This window comes from Phytophthora sojae (assembly GCF_000149755.1).
Source record: "Phytophthora sojae unplaced genomic scaffold PHYSOscaffold_12, whole genome shotgun sequence".
Lineage (NCBI taxonomy): Eukaryota > Oomycota > Peronosporomycetes > Peronosporales > Peronosporaceae > Phytophthora > Phytophthora sojae.
In genome coordinates, this window is record NW_009258126.1 from 199030 (window position 1) to 218663 (window position 19634).

At 55.8% G+C, this 19634-nt stretch overlaps 8 protein-coding genes across 8 annotated transcripts; 4 read left to right on the plus strand and 4 right to left on the minus strand.

The window, feature by feature from the left end:
- Nucleotides 1-799: 799 nt before the first annotated feature.
- On the minus strand, nucleotides 800-1564 carry PHYSODRAFT_528597 (hypothetical protein; the record flags this gene model as incomplete). The annotated part of the gene is made up of 1 exon (XM_009538509.1): nucleotides 800-1564. A coding segment is annotated over one exon (765 nt), but the record flags the coding sequence as incomplete, so codon positions are not given.
- A 783-nt stretch (nucleotides 1565-2347) lies between these two features.
- On the minus strand, nucleotides 2348-4188 carry PHYSODRAFT_262664 (hypothetical protein; the record flags this gene model as incomplete). The annotated part of the gene is made up of 4 exons (XM_009538510.1): nucleotides 2348-2574; nucleotides 2613-3021; nucleotides 3404-4021; nucleotides 4120-4188. The coding sequence occupies 4 exons, from the start codon at nucleotides 4186-4188 to the stop codon at nucleotides 2348-2350; spliced, it is 1323 nt and encodes a 440-aa protein (XP_009536805.1).
- A 1286-nt stretch (nucleotides 4189-5474) lies between these two features.
- PHYSODRAFT_340367 (hypothetical protein) lies at nucleotides 5475-8930 on the plus strand (the record flags this gene model as incomplete). Its single annotated transcript, XM_009538511.1, has 5 exons — nucleotides 5475-5780; nucleotides 5821-6037; nucleotides 6838-7039; nucleotides 7110-7471; nucleotides 8668-8930. 5 exons carry the CDS (start codon nucleotides 5475-5477, stop codon nucleotides 8928-8930), a joined length of 1350 nt encoding a protein of 449 aa, XP_009536806.1.
- A 307-nt stretch (nucleotides 8931-9237) lies between these two features.
- On the plus strand, nucleotides 9238-10796 carry PHYSODRAFT_262654 (hypothetical protein; the record flags this gene model as incomplete). The annotated part of the gene is made up of 4 exons (XM_009538512.1): nucleotides 9238-9267; nucleotides 9343-9824; nucleotides 9862-10180; nucleotides 10242-10796. 4 exons carry the CDS (start codon nucleotides 9238-9240, stop codon nucleotides 10794-10796), a joined length of 1386 nt encoding a protein of 461 aa, XP_009536807.1.
- Nucleotides 10797-10931: 135 nt separating this feature from the next.
- Nucleotides 10932-11575, minus strand: PHYSODRAFT_340369 (hypothetical protein; the record flags this gene model as incomplete). Its single annotated transcript, XM_009538513.1, has 2 exons — nucleotides 10932-11265; nucleotides 11307-11575. 2 exons carry the CDS (start codon nucleotides 11573-11575, stop codon nucleotides 10932-10934), a joined length of 603 nt encoding a protein of 200 aa, XP_009536808.1.
- Nucleotides 11576-13085: 1510 nt separating this feature from the next.
- Nucleotides 13086-15068, plus strand: PHYSODRAFT_306472 (hypothetical protein; the record flags this gene model as incomplete). Its single annotated transcript, XM_009538514.1, has 2 exons — nucleotides 13086-13318; nucleotides 13469-15068. The coding sequence occupies 2 exons, from the start codon at nucleotides 13086-13088 to the stop codon at nucleotides 15066-15068; spliced, it is 1833 nt and encodes a 610-aa protein (XP_009536809.1).
- A 511-nt stretch (nucleotides 15069-15579) lies between these two features.
- PHYSODRAFT_528364 (hypothetical protein) lies at nucleotides 15580-17394 on the plus strand (the record flags this gene model as incomplete). The annotated part of the gene is made up of 3 exons (XM_009538515.1): nucleotides 15580-15980; nucleotides 16026-16620; nucleotides 17053-17394. The coding sequence occupies 3 exons, from the start codon at nucleotides 15580-15582 to the stop codon at nucleotides 17392-17394; spliced, it is 1338 nt and encodes a 445-aa protein (XP_009536810.1).
- A 431-nt stretch (nucleotides 17395-17825) lies between these two features.
- On the minus strand, nucleotides 17826-18605 carry PHYSODRAFT_262726 (hypothetical protein; the record flags this gene model as incomplete). Its single annotated transcript, XM_009538516.1, has 3 exons — nucleotides 17826-18202; nucleotides 18300-18406; nucleotides 18535-18605. 3 exons carry the CDS (start codon nucleotides 18603-18605, stop codon nucleotides 17826-17828), a joined length of 555 nt encoding a protein of 184 aa, XP_009536811.1.
- Nucleotides 18606-19634: the final 1029 nt, after the last annotated feature.

Genomic DNA, 19634 nt, shown 5'->3' on the forward strand with positions numbered 1-19634 from the left:
TCGTGCGTGGCTTTACATGGAACGCGTCAAGCCAGGGTTGACCAAGAAGTTGGCCCATCGATGGCATGGTCCCTTCCGCATCAAACAGAAGGTTGACGAGTATGCGTACGAATTGGATTTGCCTGACAAGAGTGGTTATCGGATCTACCCGGTAGTGCATGTGTCTCGGTTGAAGGCGGTGAACGAGTTTGGCGATCGACCGAAGACTCGACTCGCCGCGGAGGTTACCGAGGAGACGCGACTAGACTTCGACGAGGAGTTACTCCCGGAGGATAGTTGGGAACCCGACCACCTGGCGGGCGAGTATGAGGTTGAAGCCATCTTGGATGACCGAATTCCCCTCTCGACGAGCACTGAGCGAGCCGTTCGAGAGTTCAAGGTGAAGTGGGTCGGCTATGACGAACCCTCGTGGGAGCCCGCGTCGAATCTGTCTTGTGGCGGACTGCTGTATGACTATCTACGCGAGAAACGACGTGACCGAAGATTGCAAATGGTCCAAGTCGCTGACGAGGACTAGTTGCATCCCTCTCATCATGATGAACTGCCGGCAGGGCTACGCAGCCTGTCCCAGCAGACGAAACATGTTACTGCGGAAAGAAGATTGTATATTTGTATGTTGAAGTGGACAAGACTTTACGAAGTGGAGATCACGACTGGAGAAACTATGGAGAACAGCTGAAGAAGGACAAACGACTACTGAATTGCATGGGTGAGCTAGTTATACTACGAACGAACTGTCTGAATACCCTGATCTAGCCCGACCTAAACATGAAGGAACGATGGAGAACTGGAACGAGGCTTAGGCGTCCGAAGACGAGGCAACCTTGGCCAAAACGCGGAGACGCGCAGCCTGAGAAGCTTCGGCTTGCGCGGCAGATTGATCAGCAGCACTTGGAGGCGAACGTGGCGCGTCAGCCGGAGGCTCGCTGGCTGGGGCCTCCTCAACAGGGGCCTCCGAAGCCGCGACGCGATCTTGAACCGAGTCCTGCGTTGCTGTTGCTTCATCTTGAGCTCCTAGCGCTTGTGTAGCTTCGCCCGAAGTCTCTTGCGCATCCACGGCGGGGCGAGATTCGTCCTGAACCTCTTCCGAAGACTCTTCAGCAACCGGAGACTCGATCGCTTCGATCAGCTCCTTGACCTCCTCCTCTTCCGAGATTTTGTTTTCACCCGGCTGCCCGTCCTCCTGCAGACCGAAAGGAGGTCCGTGGAAGTTCGTGAACGCGCGCACCCATGGGGTCGTAACACGGCGAGGGTCCAGCACTGGGTTGACCTTAATAGCTGTCGCGACTTCACGAACAGTCATGCCACGAGGAACGAAGAGTGGAACCATGGGGTTGCACGGAGCGAAGGTTGTGTTGTACGGGTGCTCGGACGGCACATCCACCCAACAGTTGCGCCAAGGCTGGTGTCCATCCAGCTCCAAGCACTCCGAAACCCAATCGCCCGAGCTGGGAGCCCACGTCAAGTTCTCGAACGAGTACTGCAACACCGAAGGTTCGAGCATAGTCTCGGTCTCGCACGAGATGTGGTCAGCGAAGTCTGGGAAACACCACTGCCACCAGCGCTTCGGGATCTGCAGACGCAGGCGATCTGCACGGTGTTGCGCTCGCGGTTGTACTTGACCCACGCCGCCAGGATCGCGCAGTACTCAGGCGAGTCCTCATCGAAGGTCTCTGCCATAAACCGGAGGAAACGCTCCACGGCAGTCGTCGAAATCCAATGCCCTCGCTCGAACAGTGAGAAGGCTAGGTCGTTCTTCTCAGTACGACCGACAGATCGACCCGTGAACTGCCGCCAGAGCTTAACCAACAGCGCTCGAACCTCGGCGCGAACCGAAATTGGAACGTCCGGCATGAACGCCGCAACCTCAAACAGGCAAGGCTCGTCCGGCATGCTGGCGAGAACCCTCTGGAATGGGTGATTCGGATTTGTCCAACCCGACCACTCCTCTATGCCTTTGACTGAGCACTCCATCATCACGTCACCAGCAATAGGCCGAGGCATCCGAACGTTCTGGATGATGCACCAGCACGACTTAGTCCCATACGCTTGGAACAGAGGGTCGAGGAACGGAGTCGCAGTATCCGGCAGCTTGCGGGACACCCGAACGAGGGGTTGCTCCCCGTGGACTGGGGCTGGCGGTGTAGACGCCCGAGCGAAGCTTGATATCTCGGCTGTGCTAGCCGCAGAGAGAGTTGCCACAACTTGGACACGAGGATTGCGCTGCCGGCATCTGCCTGCCGAACCTTGAGAGCGTGAACGTGGAGGAGGAGCCGGTGCCGAAGGCTCGCTAGCACTAGGTGCAGTAGCGTCACCGATAACCTCGTCGTCTAGCGCATTCTCACGTTCAACATCTGACATGGAGCGGAGAGCAGACGTAGTCGAAGCCGGAGGAATTGTGCTGGAAGCAGCCGAACCAGCCGCCGAAGAATGTGACGCCACAGGGCGAGCCTGTGGAGCCGCAGACTCGACTGGGGTCGTGGGTGACGAAGGACGAGAAGCCGACCTGGCACGAGCTCTCTGCTGCAGGTTGACAGAAGAACGACCGAGTCTTGTAGCTCGGTTGGATGCAGCCTGTTGTGTCTCCCGAGACTTGCGATGAGCATGCTTACGACGCTTGGCTGGGCGAGGACTGGTCGACTCGTCATCCGAGTCGTTGCCTGACTCAGCAGGCTCCATCGAGACATCGGCTTGGACATCAGCCAGAGCAGCAGCTCGATGGCGAGTAGTGCCAGCTCGAGACGAAGATTCACGAGAACTTGGAGTTGCAGGAGCCGCACCGGAAGCGGAGTACGCAGAATCGAACACCTCCAGGAAAGCATCGAATGCTCTGGGCAGGACGTTGTCATCCATGCGACGAACGAGCTCTCGAGCCTTCGGTTGACCACGCGCTTGGTTGACGAGCAGACTTCGGAGCTGCCTCATGTTGCGGTTGTACTCTTGGAGACCCGACTTGAAGAGCTCACGATCCTTTGCCAGAAGCGAGTCCGAAGCCTTGAGCGAAGCCTCGTAGCGCTCACACTGTGACCTCAGCAGAGCGATCGTTTCGTCGTTCGTAGCCATGGCAGTGTTGTGCTTCCTCAGCTGACGCGAAACTTCGTCGCGCTCGTGGCGAAGCGACTTGACCACCTCGAAGAGCTCGTTGCGCTCGAACGAGGCTCGGGTACACAGGACCTGAGCCTGGTTCTTGAGGTCCGTCTCCTGATTGAGCAGCGACTCGAAGTGTTGAGCGCGCCTTTCGAAGTATTTGAACCTCGAACCGAAGCTTGCGCATCTCTTCGTCCCAGCCCGTAGGCAGCCCGCAAGGGTCCGGATTGAGTGCCTCGACTACCTCACCGAGGGATTGAGCGCGCTCGAGCCTCTGGTCCAGCTCGTAGTCGACACGAAGCGGAGGGTGACGCACCAAGCCGACCATCAGCTGCGCGAAGTCTGCGAAACGTCGTTCCGTGTGCTCGCGGAGCTCCTCGACCGCAGCCTGCACCTCGTGGTGAACGATGTCTTCGACAGCATACCATTGCGCGGAGGAGCGCGGGGGAAGTCCCGAAGCCTCGCACGCAGTTGCAGGCAGCGGGTCACCCGTGTGGCAGAAGTGCGCAGCACTTGACGAAGGCTCGTGCAGAGGACTGGAGTCGGGCGAGGACCTGGGGACCAGCTGAGTACACGCAGGGTCCGACGAAGCCCCGCTAGCGGACGGCAAAGCGGGAGTTGGCAACGTCGGAGCCACTGCACTCGAAGCCGAGGTCTCTCCGGTGCTTGCAGCCGAAGCATGGTGCGCGACGACCGATGGTGCGGCCTGGAGACCGCCCGCCACCCCGCGTGCTCCTGCAGAGGCGGGAGTTGATGACGGAGCAGCTCCGGCGCTGCCACCAGCACCAGACGATGGCGCTGAAGCTACAGGAACTGCGGCCGAAGCCTGGGGCCGTCGGGGCGCCCCGCTTGCTGATGCAGAAGCGGGAGTTGGCACCGCCGAGGCCTCCGAGGCCGGCGCCGACGGGTCGATGACCTGCCCTGTGGGGCCACGCTATCGAGTGTCCTGCAGCAAGATGCAGCAAGTTGAAGACGGTTAGACGCGATGAAGAAATCAAGCACAGCACTCAAGCACCTCACACGAAGACTCACCTGGATGACTGGACCGAGGTCCGGGAAGGTGAAGGGCGGTGCGCTGCCAGGACCGCCAGAGGACTGCATGGCGTCGGAGCGCAGAGAGGCACGAAGGCAACACGGCACTCACCACTTGGGACGGCTCGGGCCGAGTTGGGGGCCGCTGTGAGATCGGGAAATGACTGCGGCCGGGCGAGTTCCGGCCGAGGTCTAACTACTATCTACATTTTAGCAAGAGTAGACTGCCTTGAGTGATGGCTGACCGAGGGCTCTGATTGGTCGGTCACATTTCCCGCGCTTTAGTGCCCAGAAGATTGATAGAGACTATGGAGTGACAGAAGGGTCTCGGCGGGTCAAAATAAACCGCCTGCCGAGGCCTCCGAAGTTTCATAGTGGGTAAACTTTATGCCCAGTAGGAGTTCGGATTTAGGACGAAGTTTCGTCCGGTTGTAGGATCAGCTCGAAAGCTCGGTCCACACTTGATATTTGTATAGACCTTAGGGATTAGCTATAGGAGAGGCCTGATAGCCTCTAAACCATTAAACAGAGCAGAATTTCCTCCCCAAGCCACACAAGGGTCACGTCCGTCTACGGTAAGTCGCTAAGCTTAGCGTAGGGTCTGGATACACTCGGCTGCACGGGGTATGTCTGCCGGTGAGCATAAGGTGCATTGACCGAGTGTTCATCCTGGTAAGGCCAAGAGTGAGTAGGTGGCCGAGTGTTGGGAGGTATTAGAGACCTCTGTGTACAGTGGTACGTTTGACTGGGTGTGAGGCAAGGACCCCCCAGTGTATTTGACTTCTAGCCGAGGCTTCGCCCCGGCGCCCCTGTAAGAGGCTTCGATTGGCCTGGTACCCTTCCTTTCTGAGGGACCACAGAGGTTTAGTGCGAAAGCACGTATTACACATTGCATCCTGGCCGTAGCTCGTGGCTAAGGGTGCTCTTATATTTTAACGAAGGGTAAACCTACCTGACCCGCAACACACAGGGAGGCACATTCCAGCCCGTATAAGGGATCGGACCTGGTCTTCAGGTTTATTATCCCGACAATCTATCGCCGACTCTTCGGAGACGGCAGGGCTCGTCCTAGAGACTTCGATTGACAGGGCGAGGACTCGTAAACTCGTGTTTTCCTACACGACATTCACTTGATTTCTGCCTGATCATCAGGATTCCGTTATGCACGGGGCACTGTAATCTTACTTTGCGTTATCCGCAAGATTCATTGTCGCAGTCATCACGTTTGCCGAGATTGACTGCTACCAATAGTACTACTGCTAGCTGGGGCAGGCTGGATATTGCCTGCACTACAGCGAACAAAGTTGCGTGGACGTCCTGTGCTCGTCGTGGCGGTGGCGTCTTCCGTCCGACGGATGGCGTCACCATGCACGGGCGAGAGGGGCGTTAATCCGATCCCTGGCTCCACTGATCCGAAGATCGGCAAGTACTTCGCCGGAGTCCCCAACCAGTTCGCGGGGCTCATGGACGTCCGCGACTTGGGCAACAGCAGCTACACGTACTCCATCACTGGTCAACTGGCTGCCATGTACGATCGCTGTGACGCCTCTCCTACGTCTCGCAAGCTTGAGGAGGACACGACCGCTACGAACACCACGTCCAAGCCCGTTATGTGCGGCATGGCGCAGAACGATGGCTACGACATCGACGGCAACGACTACGTCGCAGAATAACTTCCCGGAGACCGACTACAATGGCCAGGATGACGGTCGCCAGGACGTTATCGTCGTCGACAGCACGGGCAAACCGGTCGAAGCTAACGCGCCAATTGACGCCTATGTCTCCGATGAAGACGAGAAGCGCGTCATCAACTGGTACGACCAGACCATGGACGCCATGGGCGGAGACTCGCACGAAAACATGCCAGCCGCTCAAGAATTTGCGTTGTGGTTGTACTTAGGGTCTAAGTTGGACCACCGTAGCTGAGTCAAAAAATGTAGATACGGATCGAATGCAAAGTAGATCTAAAATCTTACTGTATTCACTACATGTACAAATCCGACTTTTTATTTTTAAAGAACTTACCATGGTTCAACTTGACTTTCTTACTGTATGCAGCTTGCAAGAATTATCACTGAAACCCACCTTTTTTTAAAAAGTGGCTTTCTGTGAAAATTCTTCACAGACACATGAGATGGGGTGCTACTGGGGTGCTGTACGATACATGTAGAGGGGGGGGGGTCGAATCGCTCGCTTAGTGCGATGGCCTATTGTACTCTTATAAGTAGGCCAGCAACCTCTTTTTTTTTACAAATGGGCCTTACCAGCAGTATCCTTTTCTCGGTTGATGCCAGTACTGCACGCCAACAAATGAAGAAAAACAAACATTGCGTCTTGGTATTGTACCGCCGATGGTGACAGCTCGAGGAACAAAGTGTTCAATATTATAACCTTGGGTAATGAACATGACTTGGACTGCAGATGCGGCGCCACTTGAGCCACATGGCGCTCGTCGAGCGCCATGTGCTAAGCGATTTGACGCCATCTCCATTAATGTTCGTGCGGACACTACCGGTACTGTACGGATACGGTAGCCAACCATGTATAAATCCCAACAACCTACGGAGATGAAAGCTGAGTTCAATTTAGAAAAAAGGTTTGAGTATTCAATGCTAGTCGCGATCGGAATTATATGTGTATACAGTGTCAGGAAATTCTGCTTCTGCGAAGGCTCGGCTCACACCAGGGGTAGATAACCCCAGCGTCGCGTCACCGCAGATGGCAGCAGCATCACTGCCGCTGCCGCTCAGCCCGAGTACCGAGCCGAACCGCTCGACACGGATACATGGCCGTCGGCAATGTCTACAGCAGAGCTGCTGTCCTCCAGCCGAAAAACGTTCGCCACGATTCCAGACGAAGACGCTGTCGATAGCGACGAATCACCCACCAACACGACGCCACTTGACCCATCCTGCTACGAGTCGCCACCACCACCAACAGCTTGATGCTGCCAGCGAAAGCAGCACCGCAAGATCCAGACGCCGAGCCAGACGAAATCTACACGCGCCACCCGTCGCCGCTCTGGACGTGCTGCCCAGTCGCACCTCGCCGCTGCTGCTCGGACCTTCTCCGCTGCGCCGGACCGACGTGCACGCACCGTCAGACATCACCACTGCACCACCCGTCGCACCAACACAATCAGCCAAAGCCACGTCGTCCGAGATGCGAGCGCCGGACACTCGCACCGATCCGCAAGTACTTGCGAGCGCTAGACCCGATCGAGACAGCACCAGCCGGACAGGTTTCGCCATCAGCGACTCTGTGCCCCTGCTCACGGATCTCACGCCGACGCGCCCCGGACTCGCCTCCGCCACGGATGAACGACGCAAACGACGCGCCTCGAAGCAACACTGTTGCTGCAACAGACTCGAGGCACATTGGCACTGTGACGCCGCTGACCGCTTACCCCTCAACCACTCTCAACCACTGCTCGTCGTCTACGCTTAGCCGCCCGCGCTCGCTGTGCTACTTGCCGCCCATGCTCTGATTGTCTGCAGCGAGGACACAGGCTACTATTAGCGCAACTACAGTTCCTCTGCAGCTCCCGGTTTATTCGATTAAGCGGGATTTGCTCGATAAAAATTTAAAAATCACATAAAAATAAAACTATTTTTATTTTATTATTTATTATTTTATTCGGATAAAAATCCTTCGATATTTTTTTTGCCAACACTGGTGTAGAGGGATTTTGAGGGATCACGTGCGACGGCAGCTGGTACTGTGCCGATCACGCAGCGTTATCTCGACGTGACGGCGAGTTAACGTTCAAAGGCTGTGGGCCACAGTGTGGCGGGGCATCAGACAGTCTTGAGCTGTTCTTGATTGCGAGCGAAAGCTCCGGACCAACAATTTCCGACAGAGTGCGCGTGCCGGCGACGAAGCATTTCGCTGTTGTCGGCTGTCCTGGTTTGTACAGTACCGGTACCAACCCGTGTCATTGGTACATGCACTGCATGCACGCACCACCGGGATGAGGTGTAATTCACCACATTGATCAAAGATCTGATTAATGAGTCAACAAAATTAGAGCAGCGCTGCTTATTAGTACACAAGCTTCTTTATCGAAATAGACAGTAGTCGGTGTTACATGCGGAGAATAGTGCTCCTGCAGCAAGGATGCCGCGGCGAGGCAAACATGTATCACTCTGTATTAAATACCATGTACAGGTATTAAAGTGGAACATGGTGACGCGGTGTAGCATGTTGACGGTGGCTACATGTACAACGGTCCTGTCCGCTGCAACTGATGCACATGTACAGTACTACAGTAGCACTAAGTATACTGTATACATACGTATCTGTATTTTGACCAGAGTTCATGCATACATAGCACCATTATACATGTGCTGTATGTAGACTCCGAGCTACGTGTCCTATAAAATATAGCAAGGACACCACGATCGCAGCCGGCATTACCCATACATCCGTTCCTATGCTCCAGCTCTCCTGAAAAATACGATATGTCATGCTCATCCACGCCTGGGACTTCATTCCTCATTTCCTTGCCACCGGCGCAAGCCCGTCAACCTCTTCCACTGCAAGACTAAGGCTTCAGCATGAAGATTCTATTGATTCTAAGCGTCGCTCTCTTCGCGCTGCTCGTACGTCTCTCCAACGTGGAAGCTCAAGCTCCAGCGACCTGCGGCCCCCGTATCCGCAAGGACTGGGATATGTTAACTCCAGTGGAGAAGGACACATACAAGAACGCCATCGCTGCTGCGATGGACTCCGGCGACTACATCAAGTTCGTCGAGATGCACACCGAGATGCGATCCGAGATGGAGGCTCACCGCCAGTGCATGTTCACGTAAGGTAAAGTGCCTACAACCAGTTCTGTGCCTACTTGTTTAAGCCAATTAGCATCTTCTCCTTGTTAAACTCTCGTAGTCTATTGGTTGATTTATCCAGCGTCACTTTCAATTTCCGTGATGATCCTCCTAGGATTTGCATAGCATACGAAAGTGCTATCAAAAAGAGGCAGGAAACTGGCAGCTCACTCCAAATCAACAAGTTTTTCAAAACAATAACAAGAAATCCTGCAAAATAGACACGGGCCAGCGTGAAGTGCATAAATTCAGCCTAAACACGCAGATTTAGCAGGCCCAATCAGATTTCAGAATGGGCAATTCAATGAAAAGTTATGCCACAGTAAGTCCGCAAGTTCGAAGAACGGACTGGCACCGCCTCTTTCTCGGCGTGTTTGAGAATATGCTGCGCGGACAGGGGCCGCAGTTCGCGTGTGTGACGGTGCCCTACTTCAACTGGATCGTTGCCGCAGCCCGCGTGACTGCGGGGACATGCTCGTTGTTCGCTGACTGCATGGCCATCACCAAGGAGCTCGGCGGATCTGCTACTGGCGCTGAAGTTACGCTCAACATTAACGGCGAGGAGAATTTCGGTCGGTGCGTGGCTGAGCCGCCGCTGAATCACTTCTGCCAGCTCTCGTCCCTCAATGGCACGGCCTGCCTTCCTCGCAGTGACTGGAGCCAAGCTCCAATCCCTAGCAGCACGACGTACGCATCGGTCCGCCAGCAGGTTTTCAAGGGCAAGAACATTGGCCAGATGTCGCCGCTCGTTGAGCAGGGCTGCCACGATAACGTGCACGCCAACCTGGACGGCACCATGGGCACCTTCGCGTCTCCTGCTGAGCCGCTGTTCTGGTCGCACCACGCGATGATCGACTTGCTGCACACCATTTTTCACAAGTGCCGCGTGGGGACTGCGCGACTGACGTTCGCTCAGAAAGCGGCGAACAAAGTTGCGTGAACGTCCTGTGCTCGTCGTGGCGGTGGCGTCTTCCGTCCGACGGATGGCATCACCATGCACGGGCGAGAGGGGCGTTAATCCGATCCCTGGCTCCACTGATCCGAAGATCGGCAAGTACTTCGCCGGAGTCCCCAACCAGTTCGCGGGGCTCATGGACGTCCGCGACTTGGGCAACAGCAGCTACACGTACTCCATCACTGGTCAACTGGCTGCCATGTACGATCGCTGTGACGCCTCTCCTACGTCTCGCAAGCTTGAGGAGGACACGACCGCTACGAACACCACGTCCAAGCCCGTTATGTGCGGCATGGCGCAGAACGATGGCTACGACATCGACGGCAACGACTACGTCGCAGAACAACTTCCCGGAGACCGACTACAATGGCCAGGATGACGGCCGCCAGGACGTTATCGTCGTCGACAGCACGGGCAAACCGGTCGAAGCTAACGCGCCAATTGACGCATATGTCTCCGATGAAGACGAGAAGCGCGTCATCAACTGGTACGACCAGACCATGGACGCCATGAGGGGTGACTCGCACGACAACATGGCCGACCTTGAGCGCCAAGCCTGCATGTTCGAGCATGTGTGTCTGGGTGGCACGAAGGACTACTCGCCCGAGTTCAAGGCGCTCTGGAAGGTGACGGAGCCGCGCTGCAAGACTATTGTGGACGCCATCCTGAACGGCTCGGAGTCGATCATCTATGAGTCGTGGCGCGAGGACATGGAGGCTCAGTTTGGTTGTCCCAAGCCGAACAACGCGACGAACTCGAGTTCGTATTCGGGCTCGTGGGGCTCCTCGCAGGATGGCTATCCCGTAGTGGGGTCGCAGGAATCGAACGACGTGATCCAGCTGCCGGACGATGCTGTCCAAAGTGGAGTTGAAGCGACCTACCGCCCAATGGCGTAGACTGGAACATTCGATCATTCGTAGACCGTTTTAGGTTCGACGCTGAGAGGATTTCAGCTTACTACTTACACCAATAGAGACAAAATGTTGACTTTTCGCCTCTTGAAATTACTGGGTTTACCCACTCGGTACAGCTTAGCTCGCAGGTTTCACAGTACCTGGGGTATCATCGTACGAACTGGAACCTGTCGCAGTAGTCGTGGTTGCGTTCATATACAAGGGGATGCACTCCTTGTAAACTTCCCACGAGTACACGCGATCCGGTTTAGCGACTCCCAAAGTGTACCAGTACATGACGCAGCTCGCGCCGCACCCGCTGTAGTCCAGCGTGTACGTCATGTTAGGCAGCGACACCAGACAGTCAACGCTGGAGTAGGCCAGGGTATTGTCCAGCCAGATCTCGCATGGGCCGTCACGGGTGTAGCCGTATGTGCGCATGATGTTATCGTCTGGAATCTGTTGCGGACTCCTTTTAGGTCGGTCCAGCCGCACGCTTAATCAGCCCCCGACGTGACTGAGTAGTTGCCGTTGTCCATGAAGTCGCGGAGAGTCTTGAAGCCGTTGGTCAGTTGCCATTGTGTGAAGTTCGACGAGGTGTTGAACCCCTGGTCTTCCTGATAAGCCAGCGGCATCCACAGTTTGCGTTGCTCATCTGTCGTCGAGTTCGCTGCCGTCCACGTTGGCGCGGGGATGTGGACGACTTGGTTTGCACGCGTTATCGCTGGATGCAGCACAAATGCTCCGAGGAGTACCACAAACGACGAGAATAAAGAAGACATCGCTCTTCACCGTTGTTCCGAGAGGTGGCTAGTTGGGGAGTGGTGGACTGGGAGGGACGGCATTGATGAGCTCGAGGTCTCTTGATGTGGCCGTTCTGCTGAACCAGCAGACACTCATTCAATATCATGAGGGTCCTTCATCTGAAGACTTCAGATTGAGGGCCTCGCAAGAACTGTGGTCCTTCGATGAGGGGCAGCAATTCTGCTTACAGTGGCAGCATCTTCGATCTACACTACATTAAGTTCGTACGCTTCCACTGCGCAGCTGAATTATAATACGTAGTCGCTTCGAAAGTGAAGCCCTGTGAGGTCTAGAGCATCCAAGAAGTCTAGGAATGACGTGCCCAAAGCCCTCAGCCTTGGCAACCAAGTTGGTTATGGCAAGGAATGCCCTTGCACGGACATAGCTTCGTTTGTGCAAATCCCGTGATAAGGGTAAACTCCTCAAGTATCCTTCCACTTCGCGGCACCACCGGTCGCAACCCTCTCGGATCCGCTGAAGGTTGAAGCGAGTCGCTTCAAGGCCGAACATGGGGTGAGCTTACAACAACTAGGATCCAACCAACGTAGAAACGGAGGATCATCAGCTGCTGCGGAGGTTAGCCCAGCGTTGAGCAGCAGGCTCCACCGGAATAGGCCCCGGCACAGCGTTTCCATGACGCCGATTACCATCAACGACTGCCTCGGTCAGTCACCCAAGGGCTCGTTGCCTACCTGTAACTGGAAGTTGTAGCCCGATGGATAGGATTGTATAGCATCTACAATTTTTGCTGCAGCAAGTTACAGCAGACGCCAGTCCGACACGCAAGAAACTTCTGTGGTTGCAGCTTCACATATCATTGCTCCGTGGGTCTACATGCAGTGCCTCTTCCTGTCGCTTTCGGGTGACTTGGTGCAAGGCAACGGACGCAGTTGTCTACCTAGTCACGCACGCCAAGTTGCCGGTTTCCAGAGGGAATCATTTATCCAAGCTTGTTGAGCACGCCGGACCATGTGCCGTCAGCTCTCTTCTCCAAAAACTACTTGTTGCGTTCACGCTGCTCGAACTGTATAGAGTTCTCCAGCCGCCACGCCACTTCGAGTTATCCACTCTGTTCAACGCACCTGATGCCTACCAGGTGGCGAGTCTTGTTTGCCAGCAACCTCAAGTTCTTTGCCCAATTTTTGACCGACCGAATTCAAATCACTTGGGCTTTGTTAAGCTGAAGTCGACATCACATCGATATAACAGTTTTCTTATCGCAGTCACCCTCTGCTTGTTACACGATGATCTTAGTAGAGGCAGAGCGTGGATGGGCTTCAGCTCGATATTAATGATGACCAACTGTGTAGGTCGCCACCTTGTTCTCCTGCTCTCTCCCCGCCTGCGTCTTCGTCTTGCTGTCCGTCAACCAACCAGCCCACCGACCTCGTGATTGCGACTTCCATTTTCCATTTCGCTGGCCACTCGCCTAGCGTCTTACCCCTCTCTCGTGGAGACCAACCCAAGCTCTCAACCAACCTTCCAGCCATGAAGATTGCGTGGGTGTTGGGCGCTGCGCTGCTTGCGATCATCGCGACGCTTGCTCCGGTTGAGGCCCAATGTGGCGCTCGCGTTCGCAAGGACTGGGACGCCATGACGACGGCGGAGAAGGACACGTACAAGGGTGCGCTGGCTGCGGCCATGGACTCTGGCGCGTACATCAAGTTCGTGGAAATGCACACGGAGATGCAGTCGGAGATGCAGGCCCACCGCCAGTGCATGTTCATCTACTGGCACCGACTGCTGCTCGTGGTGTTTGAGAACATGTTGCGCGGCCAAGGCTCCCAGTTCGCCTGTGTGACGGTGCCGTACTTCAACTGGGTTGGCGCCAACAACCGCGTTCTCGCTGGCTCCTGCTCGTCTCTGGGTAGCTGCTCCTCAATCATGACGGAGCTCGGTGGCTATACGACTGGAACTCAGCGTACGGTGCGGATTAACGGTATCGACAACTCTGGCCGCTGCAACAACGTGTCCCCACTGAACCACTTCTGTCAGTCCGGGACTGTGTCTGGAGCCGCGTGTGCGCGTTGCGTGCCTCGTTCCGACTGGGGATCGGCGTCGGTCCCTGCCAGCACGAGCTACGCATCGGTCCAACAGCAAATCTTTAACGCCCGTAACATCGGTGAAATGTCCCCCAACATCGAGGGCGGCTGCCACAACAACGTGCACTCGAGTCTAGACAGCACCATGGCGACGTTTGCAGCTCCGGCCGACCCCATCTTCTGGTCGCACCACTCGATGGTCGATGCGCTTCACACCATTTTCCACAAGTGCCGCGTCGGTACGGAACGCCTCACGTTCGCTCAGAAGGCAGCGCACCCCGTGGCCTGGACTTCGTGCTCGAAAAGAAACGGTGGCCGATTCAGCCCCACGGAGGTCATCGTCATGCGCACGGGTGTCAACGGCAACAACCCGATCCAGGGAAGTCAGGACCCGCTTATCGGAAGGTACTTCCAGGGTGTTCCCAACCAGTTCTCGGGTCTCATGGACGTTCGCGACTTGGGCGACAGCAGCTACACGTACGAGCTCAGCGGCCAGCTTGCAGACATGTACAACAACTGCGACGGCACGTCCACTCCCTCTCCTACGCCTACGACTGCGGCGCCTTCCAATGCCCCGCCTTCTCCTGCTCCTCAGAACACCCCGGCTTCGACTGCCGCTCCGGTTCCCGTCACCCCTGCGCCGGCCCCAACTACCAGCGCTCCGGTGCCCGCTCCCGCTCCCGTGCCCGCCCCGGCGCCGATAACTCGCCGTCCTCGCTTCAGCTTGTTCGACTGGCTGCGCAGTCGCTGGGGCAACGACCGTCGCCTCGAGGCTGAGCACGGATACAACAACCACGGAGGAGCACACATTCGTGGCAAGGATTGTGCGAACACTGCCCTGGGCGACGATGTCCCCGTCACGAACAACGTCGCTACGCCTACCAACGTGGCTTCAGCCCACGCGCAGGCTCCGTTAATCACCCCAACTGCCGCCCCTGTTTCCGCTACGGTGGCTCCTTCCCCTCAGTATGACGGCACCAAGAACAACAACGTGGATGTGATCATAAAGAACAAGAAGAAGTGCGCGGCCGAGCGGAAGGTGTCGGACTGGTACGACCAGACTGTGGCTGCCATGGGAGGCCGATGCTCTAAGGTCATGGCGGACATTGAGCGTCAGGCGTGCATGTTCGAGGACCAGTGTCTCGGTGGCACGCCTGAATACTCGGAGCAGTTCAAGGCGACGTGGGGCGTCAAGGAGCCGCGCTGCCTGACCATTGTGAACGCCATCAAGAGCGGCCAGCAGAAGATCACGTACGACAACTGGCGCCAGGACATGGAGGCGCACTTCGGCTGCCCCAAGCCTGCGAATGCCACTCAACCTGCTGACCAGAACGATGGCTACAGCAATGTTGATGACTCTACTGCGGACACGATTCAAACCGCCCAGCAATCCGTGGATTCGATTCAAAGCGCGGTGCAATCGTTCTAGTTGTACGCGCGTTTTAACCTCGTAGCCATTTCTAAACGGTCTAGTTCAATGTCAACGTATCTGATGTCTTGTCTTAAATGTATTGCTTTCCATCTAACTTTCAGTGTTAAGTTTTCCTTGCTAACATTTAGTCAGATCATCATCTGTAGCTGCTGCAGTGTATTGTGGCTACCTAAGCAGGCTTGAGCCATATGCCGATCTCGCCAGTTCTGATCTGGTCAAGCTTTTGCTGTTCGATGGCACCTGGGAACTGTAGCGTCGTTGCTGGATGATATTCAGACACCATACTGGATGGACCATCAGCAGCAGCCCGTAATCGGTTCGTCTTCCTTGCTTGCCTTACATGTGCATGGCATACATTGTATGTACTTCCACTCCTGCATTATTTCCAACAAACGTCATGAAATGTCGACACGCCGTCAGCCTCGGTGTCTTGCTATTCTTCTTGACTCTGCTATCGACGGATGCGCAAAGGGCATGCGGTCCTCGAATACGACGCAACTGGGACTCCATGTCTGCGGCTGATAAGGCCACGTACAAGGGCGCGCTGGCTGCTGCGATGGACTCGGGTGCCTACATCAAGTTCGTCGAGATCCACACCGAAATGAAGTCCGAGATGGAGGCGCACAAGCAGTGCATGTTCATCTACTGGCATCGGCTCTTCCTCGTCGCGTTCGAAAACATGCTCCGCGGCCAGGGCTCCAAGTACGCGTGCGTCACGGTGCCGTACTTTAACTGGATGACAGCGAGCAACAGAGCTCTAACCGGCGAGTGCAAGACGCTGGGCGAGTGTTCACCCATCCTGAGAGAGTTGGGCGGGTACGCAGGCAACTCGCAGAAAACCGTGACCATCAACGGCGTCCCAGTGACCGGAAACTGCGTGGCCACGAACCCACTGAACCACTTTTGCCAGTCTTCATCATCGAAAGGCTTTGCTTGCGCTCGCTGCTTGCCTAGAGGCAACTGGGGATCAGCAAAGGTCCCGGCGAGTGTGAGCTACGCGTCGGTGATCGGACAAGTCTTCAACGGGACGAACATCGACAAAGTCTCTCGAACTGTAGAGCGCGGTTGTCACGCCGATATCCACTCGATTCTTGGAGGAACAATGACCAAGTTCCAGTCACCTGCAGATCCGATCTTCTGGTCACACCACGCCATGCTGGATGCGCTGATCACCATCTTCCACAAGTGTCGGGTCGGCACTCGACGCATGACGTTCGCCCAGAAGGCGGCGGATCCAGTTGCTTGGGCATCTTGTAGGCGACGAGTTGGTGGGGGGAAACTAGCCACTGGACCGCCATTCAAGCCAACGGACGTCATCACAATGCGGACCGGCCAGAAAGGCAAGACCCCGATAGACGCTAGTAAGGACCCACTCATCGGTCGGTACTTCCGGGGCGTGCCGAACCGCTTCGCCGACATGTTGGACGGGAGCGATCTTGGTCGCAGCAGCTATACGTACGAGATCAGCGGCCTGCTCGCTACGATGTACAGGGATTGCGGTGGCATGACAAAGAGGCACAACCCACCTGCCGCTCCTGCAGCTAAGAAGGTCTCGCCTCAGCATAGAGCCCCAGCTCCAAGACCGGCCGCGAGAACACCAACAACCCCTCATCGTCCATCAGCGGCCCTGCCATCGCACAGGGCTCCTGCTCCACGACCGCCTAATAGACCACCGACTGCCGCCCGTCGTCCGCCACCGCGTAGAATTCCCGCTCCAAGACCGACCACCAGACCGCCGCAGACTACCCATCCCCGGTCCCCAGTATCTCCTCGATCGGCGACAACGGCAGCGGAAGCAGATTCTGATCGTGACATACAGGAACCACGCACCAGCGGCTTCCGAAGCTTCTTCGACTGGCTTTTCCATCGAGGCTCATCTGGAAGGCGTCGACTCTCAAGTTGCCGCGCCGGCAGTGCCACCAAGAAGAAGGAAATAGCTGATGAAGCCACGCCATCACCGACCCCAAGCAGCCATCAGGAGTTGGTGATCGCTACACACTTCACTCGACCAGAGAAGCGCGTGATGAACTGGTACAATCAGTCTCTGGTATCCAATGGAGGAAAGTTTCAGGATAACATCGCCGACATGGAGCGCCAAGTGTGCATGTTCCAGGAGCTCTGTCTTGGCGGGATCGTCGAGTATTCAGAGGAGTTCAAGGCTCTTTGGGGGGTCGAGGAGCCGCGCTGCAGGACCATCGTCAATGCCATCAACCGCGGCGAGCAGCAAATCTTGGACTCGTCGTGGAAAGAGAAGATGGAAGCGCATTTCGGTTGCCCCCATCCGGCGAATGAGACGATCGCTAGGGCAACGGGACGCAATTGATGTAGGCTGTGCGCTGCCACAGTTATATATCTCTGTAGAAGCTATACGTCGTAGATGTAGGTGTAGTAAAATGTCAGTGCAATAGATGTTGTGTACGAGATCGACTACCGGTACTTACAGGTTCCCCACATAAAGCCTGGCTGAAATTCACGAAGTTGGCCGTTGAAAATCCACTGCTTCAGTCGATCTGCGTACTTCATAAAGCTGTAGTCAATCGCCCCCGCGATTTAAATGTGATAACCTTGTCCAACAGTGTTTTCGGTTGCAAATAAATGTCATTGTGTCCATACTGCTGTCTTGTTCGTTGTTTGATCTAGCAAAACAAGGTAACCACTGCACAACATCATCAGTACGACAGCCCAGCACACACCAAAATTCCACCACTCACCGCTACTTCTAGACTCCACTCTCTCCACATCCCCCCCCCCCCCCTACTGAATCTTCATCATGAAATTCGGGTCGCGCCGGTATTTGGCCTCGAACCGCTCCATCCACTTGTCCAGCAGGTTCGTGGGGATGGTCATGTAGCTCTGGTTGGTGCTCGTGGAGAAGGAACTGAGGTAGTTAAATAGGTCCTGGGCGATCTTGAGCGCGAACGCCTTGCGCTCCTCCAGGCCGCTGGCCTCGATGCCCAAGTTCTTGACGTTGTCCAGACTCTCGATGGACACGCCAAGCTGCAGAACGGGCTGGCCCACCACGTCCGGGTGGGTCGGCCACGACGTGCGGAAGATGGCGCTCGGCTTCTCGGTGAACACGGTGCCCAGCAGCTGCCAGTTCTGCAGCGCAGGCACGGCGAAGTACAGCACGGCTGGACACAGATACAGAACGACAGATCCAGAATTTACACGATGCAAACAGTTATCAGCTTGGTTTACCACATGGCTACATTCATGCCTTTCACGCACCTCCGAAGCCTGGGGGCACGGGGGAGCCCGGCAGCAGGAAGAACGTGAGATCCGTCACCTGCGTAGGCTCCACGATGTCCACTACATAGTGCGCCGGCCCGATCTCCCTGGTTGTCGACGGATACACGACACATCAGATCGAAGGTAAACTAAAATCCGTTGCTACAGTGCCGGTGGCTCTGCTACAGGCGGACGCTTTCGCCCGCAGCTGGTAGGAGGCAGCAAGATGACGCACCGGAAGTCGGTGATGACGGGGCGGCCTGCGATCACGAGTCCGAACTGCGCGATGCCCGGGGCGACGTTCATGTCGAGCGGTAAAGTGGTAAAGTGTAACTTTGTTTTTGCTTGTAACTTTTCATTGTGAAGGTTCTGGAACAATCCGATCAGCTTTTATGTACAGCAGGTGGTCCACGCTTTATTAAGTAGCTCACACAAGGCAAGCTCTTGCACAAGGTAAAGTTGAAGTGAAGTGCCTTGCGAGTGAGGGTGTGCGAGTCTAGGCTGCGGTTAGTTAGGACTCAGCGCAGCGCTGTTGGCGAGCTGAAGGCACGATACAAAACTGCGCTCATCGTGCACCCACTGGCGCTACTGAACACTCAACGCGTTCGGCAACCGATCCGCCATCGGCAACACGAAAGGCTCGTGGTGTTTTCAGCAAGACGTCAAAAGAACGAGACCGACCAAGGCCAGTGCGCGGCGTTTTGCATATTCATGAGCGGAATTCGGCAAAGACGCCGCGGCAAAAGTCAAACCGCCGTAACGACCGGGGAGACCCAACGTAAATGTGTGGGGTCCTATGCGTTTTGAGTCGTCAGCTTCTCGTTACATCATTAGGTCTTCTTGCCACGATATACTCAGTCTTCTCGTTCGCTGAAGAAGACCAACGGTCTCCGGATAGGCTGCTTGTAGAAACTGTCAGCACCTAGCTGATTTAACCTTACTCTAGGAACCACCCTTGACTTAAAAAAATATGCCGCGGAAACCTCAATAGGTTGGAGCACCAACTTCGATGCTGCTGCCAAGTACCTCCCTGCTGGGAGCGACATACGACCCGATCGTGATCAAAGTGGGATAGCCGCGATCTTGTGATCGATAACGTGCTGCCAGCAGTGCTGGTCCACTCACCGTGGGGTTGCTCTCGTGCAGCTGTCTGCATTGAGCAGCAAGATGACACAACCGACATCCGGCGGCTTAGTGTCGCCTTTGATGTCGGTCGTTCGTCCTGGTCGACGGTCGAGGAAAGATGTTCGTAATCGCAACTGGATGTTTCCCTTATCGTGGCGATTTGACTTATCTGTGGGCTACTCAGTTGCTGCACGCTCACGCTCTCTGCGA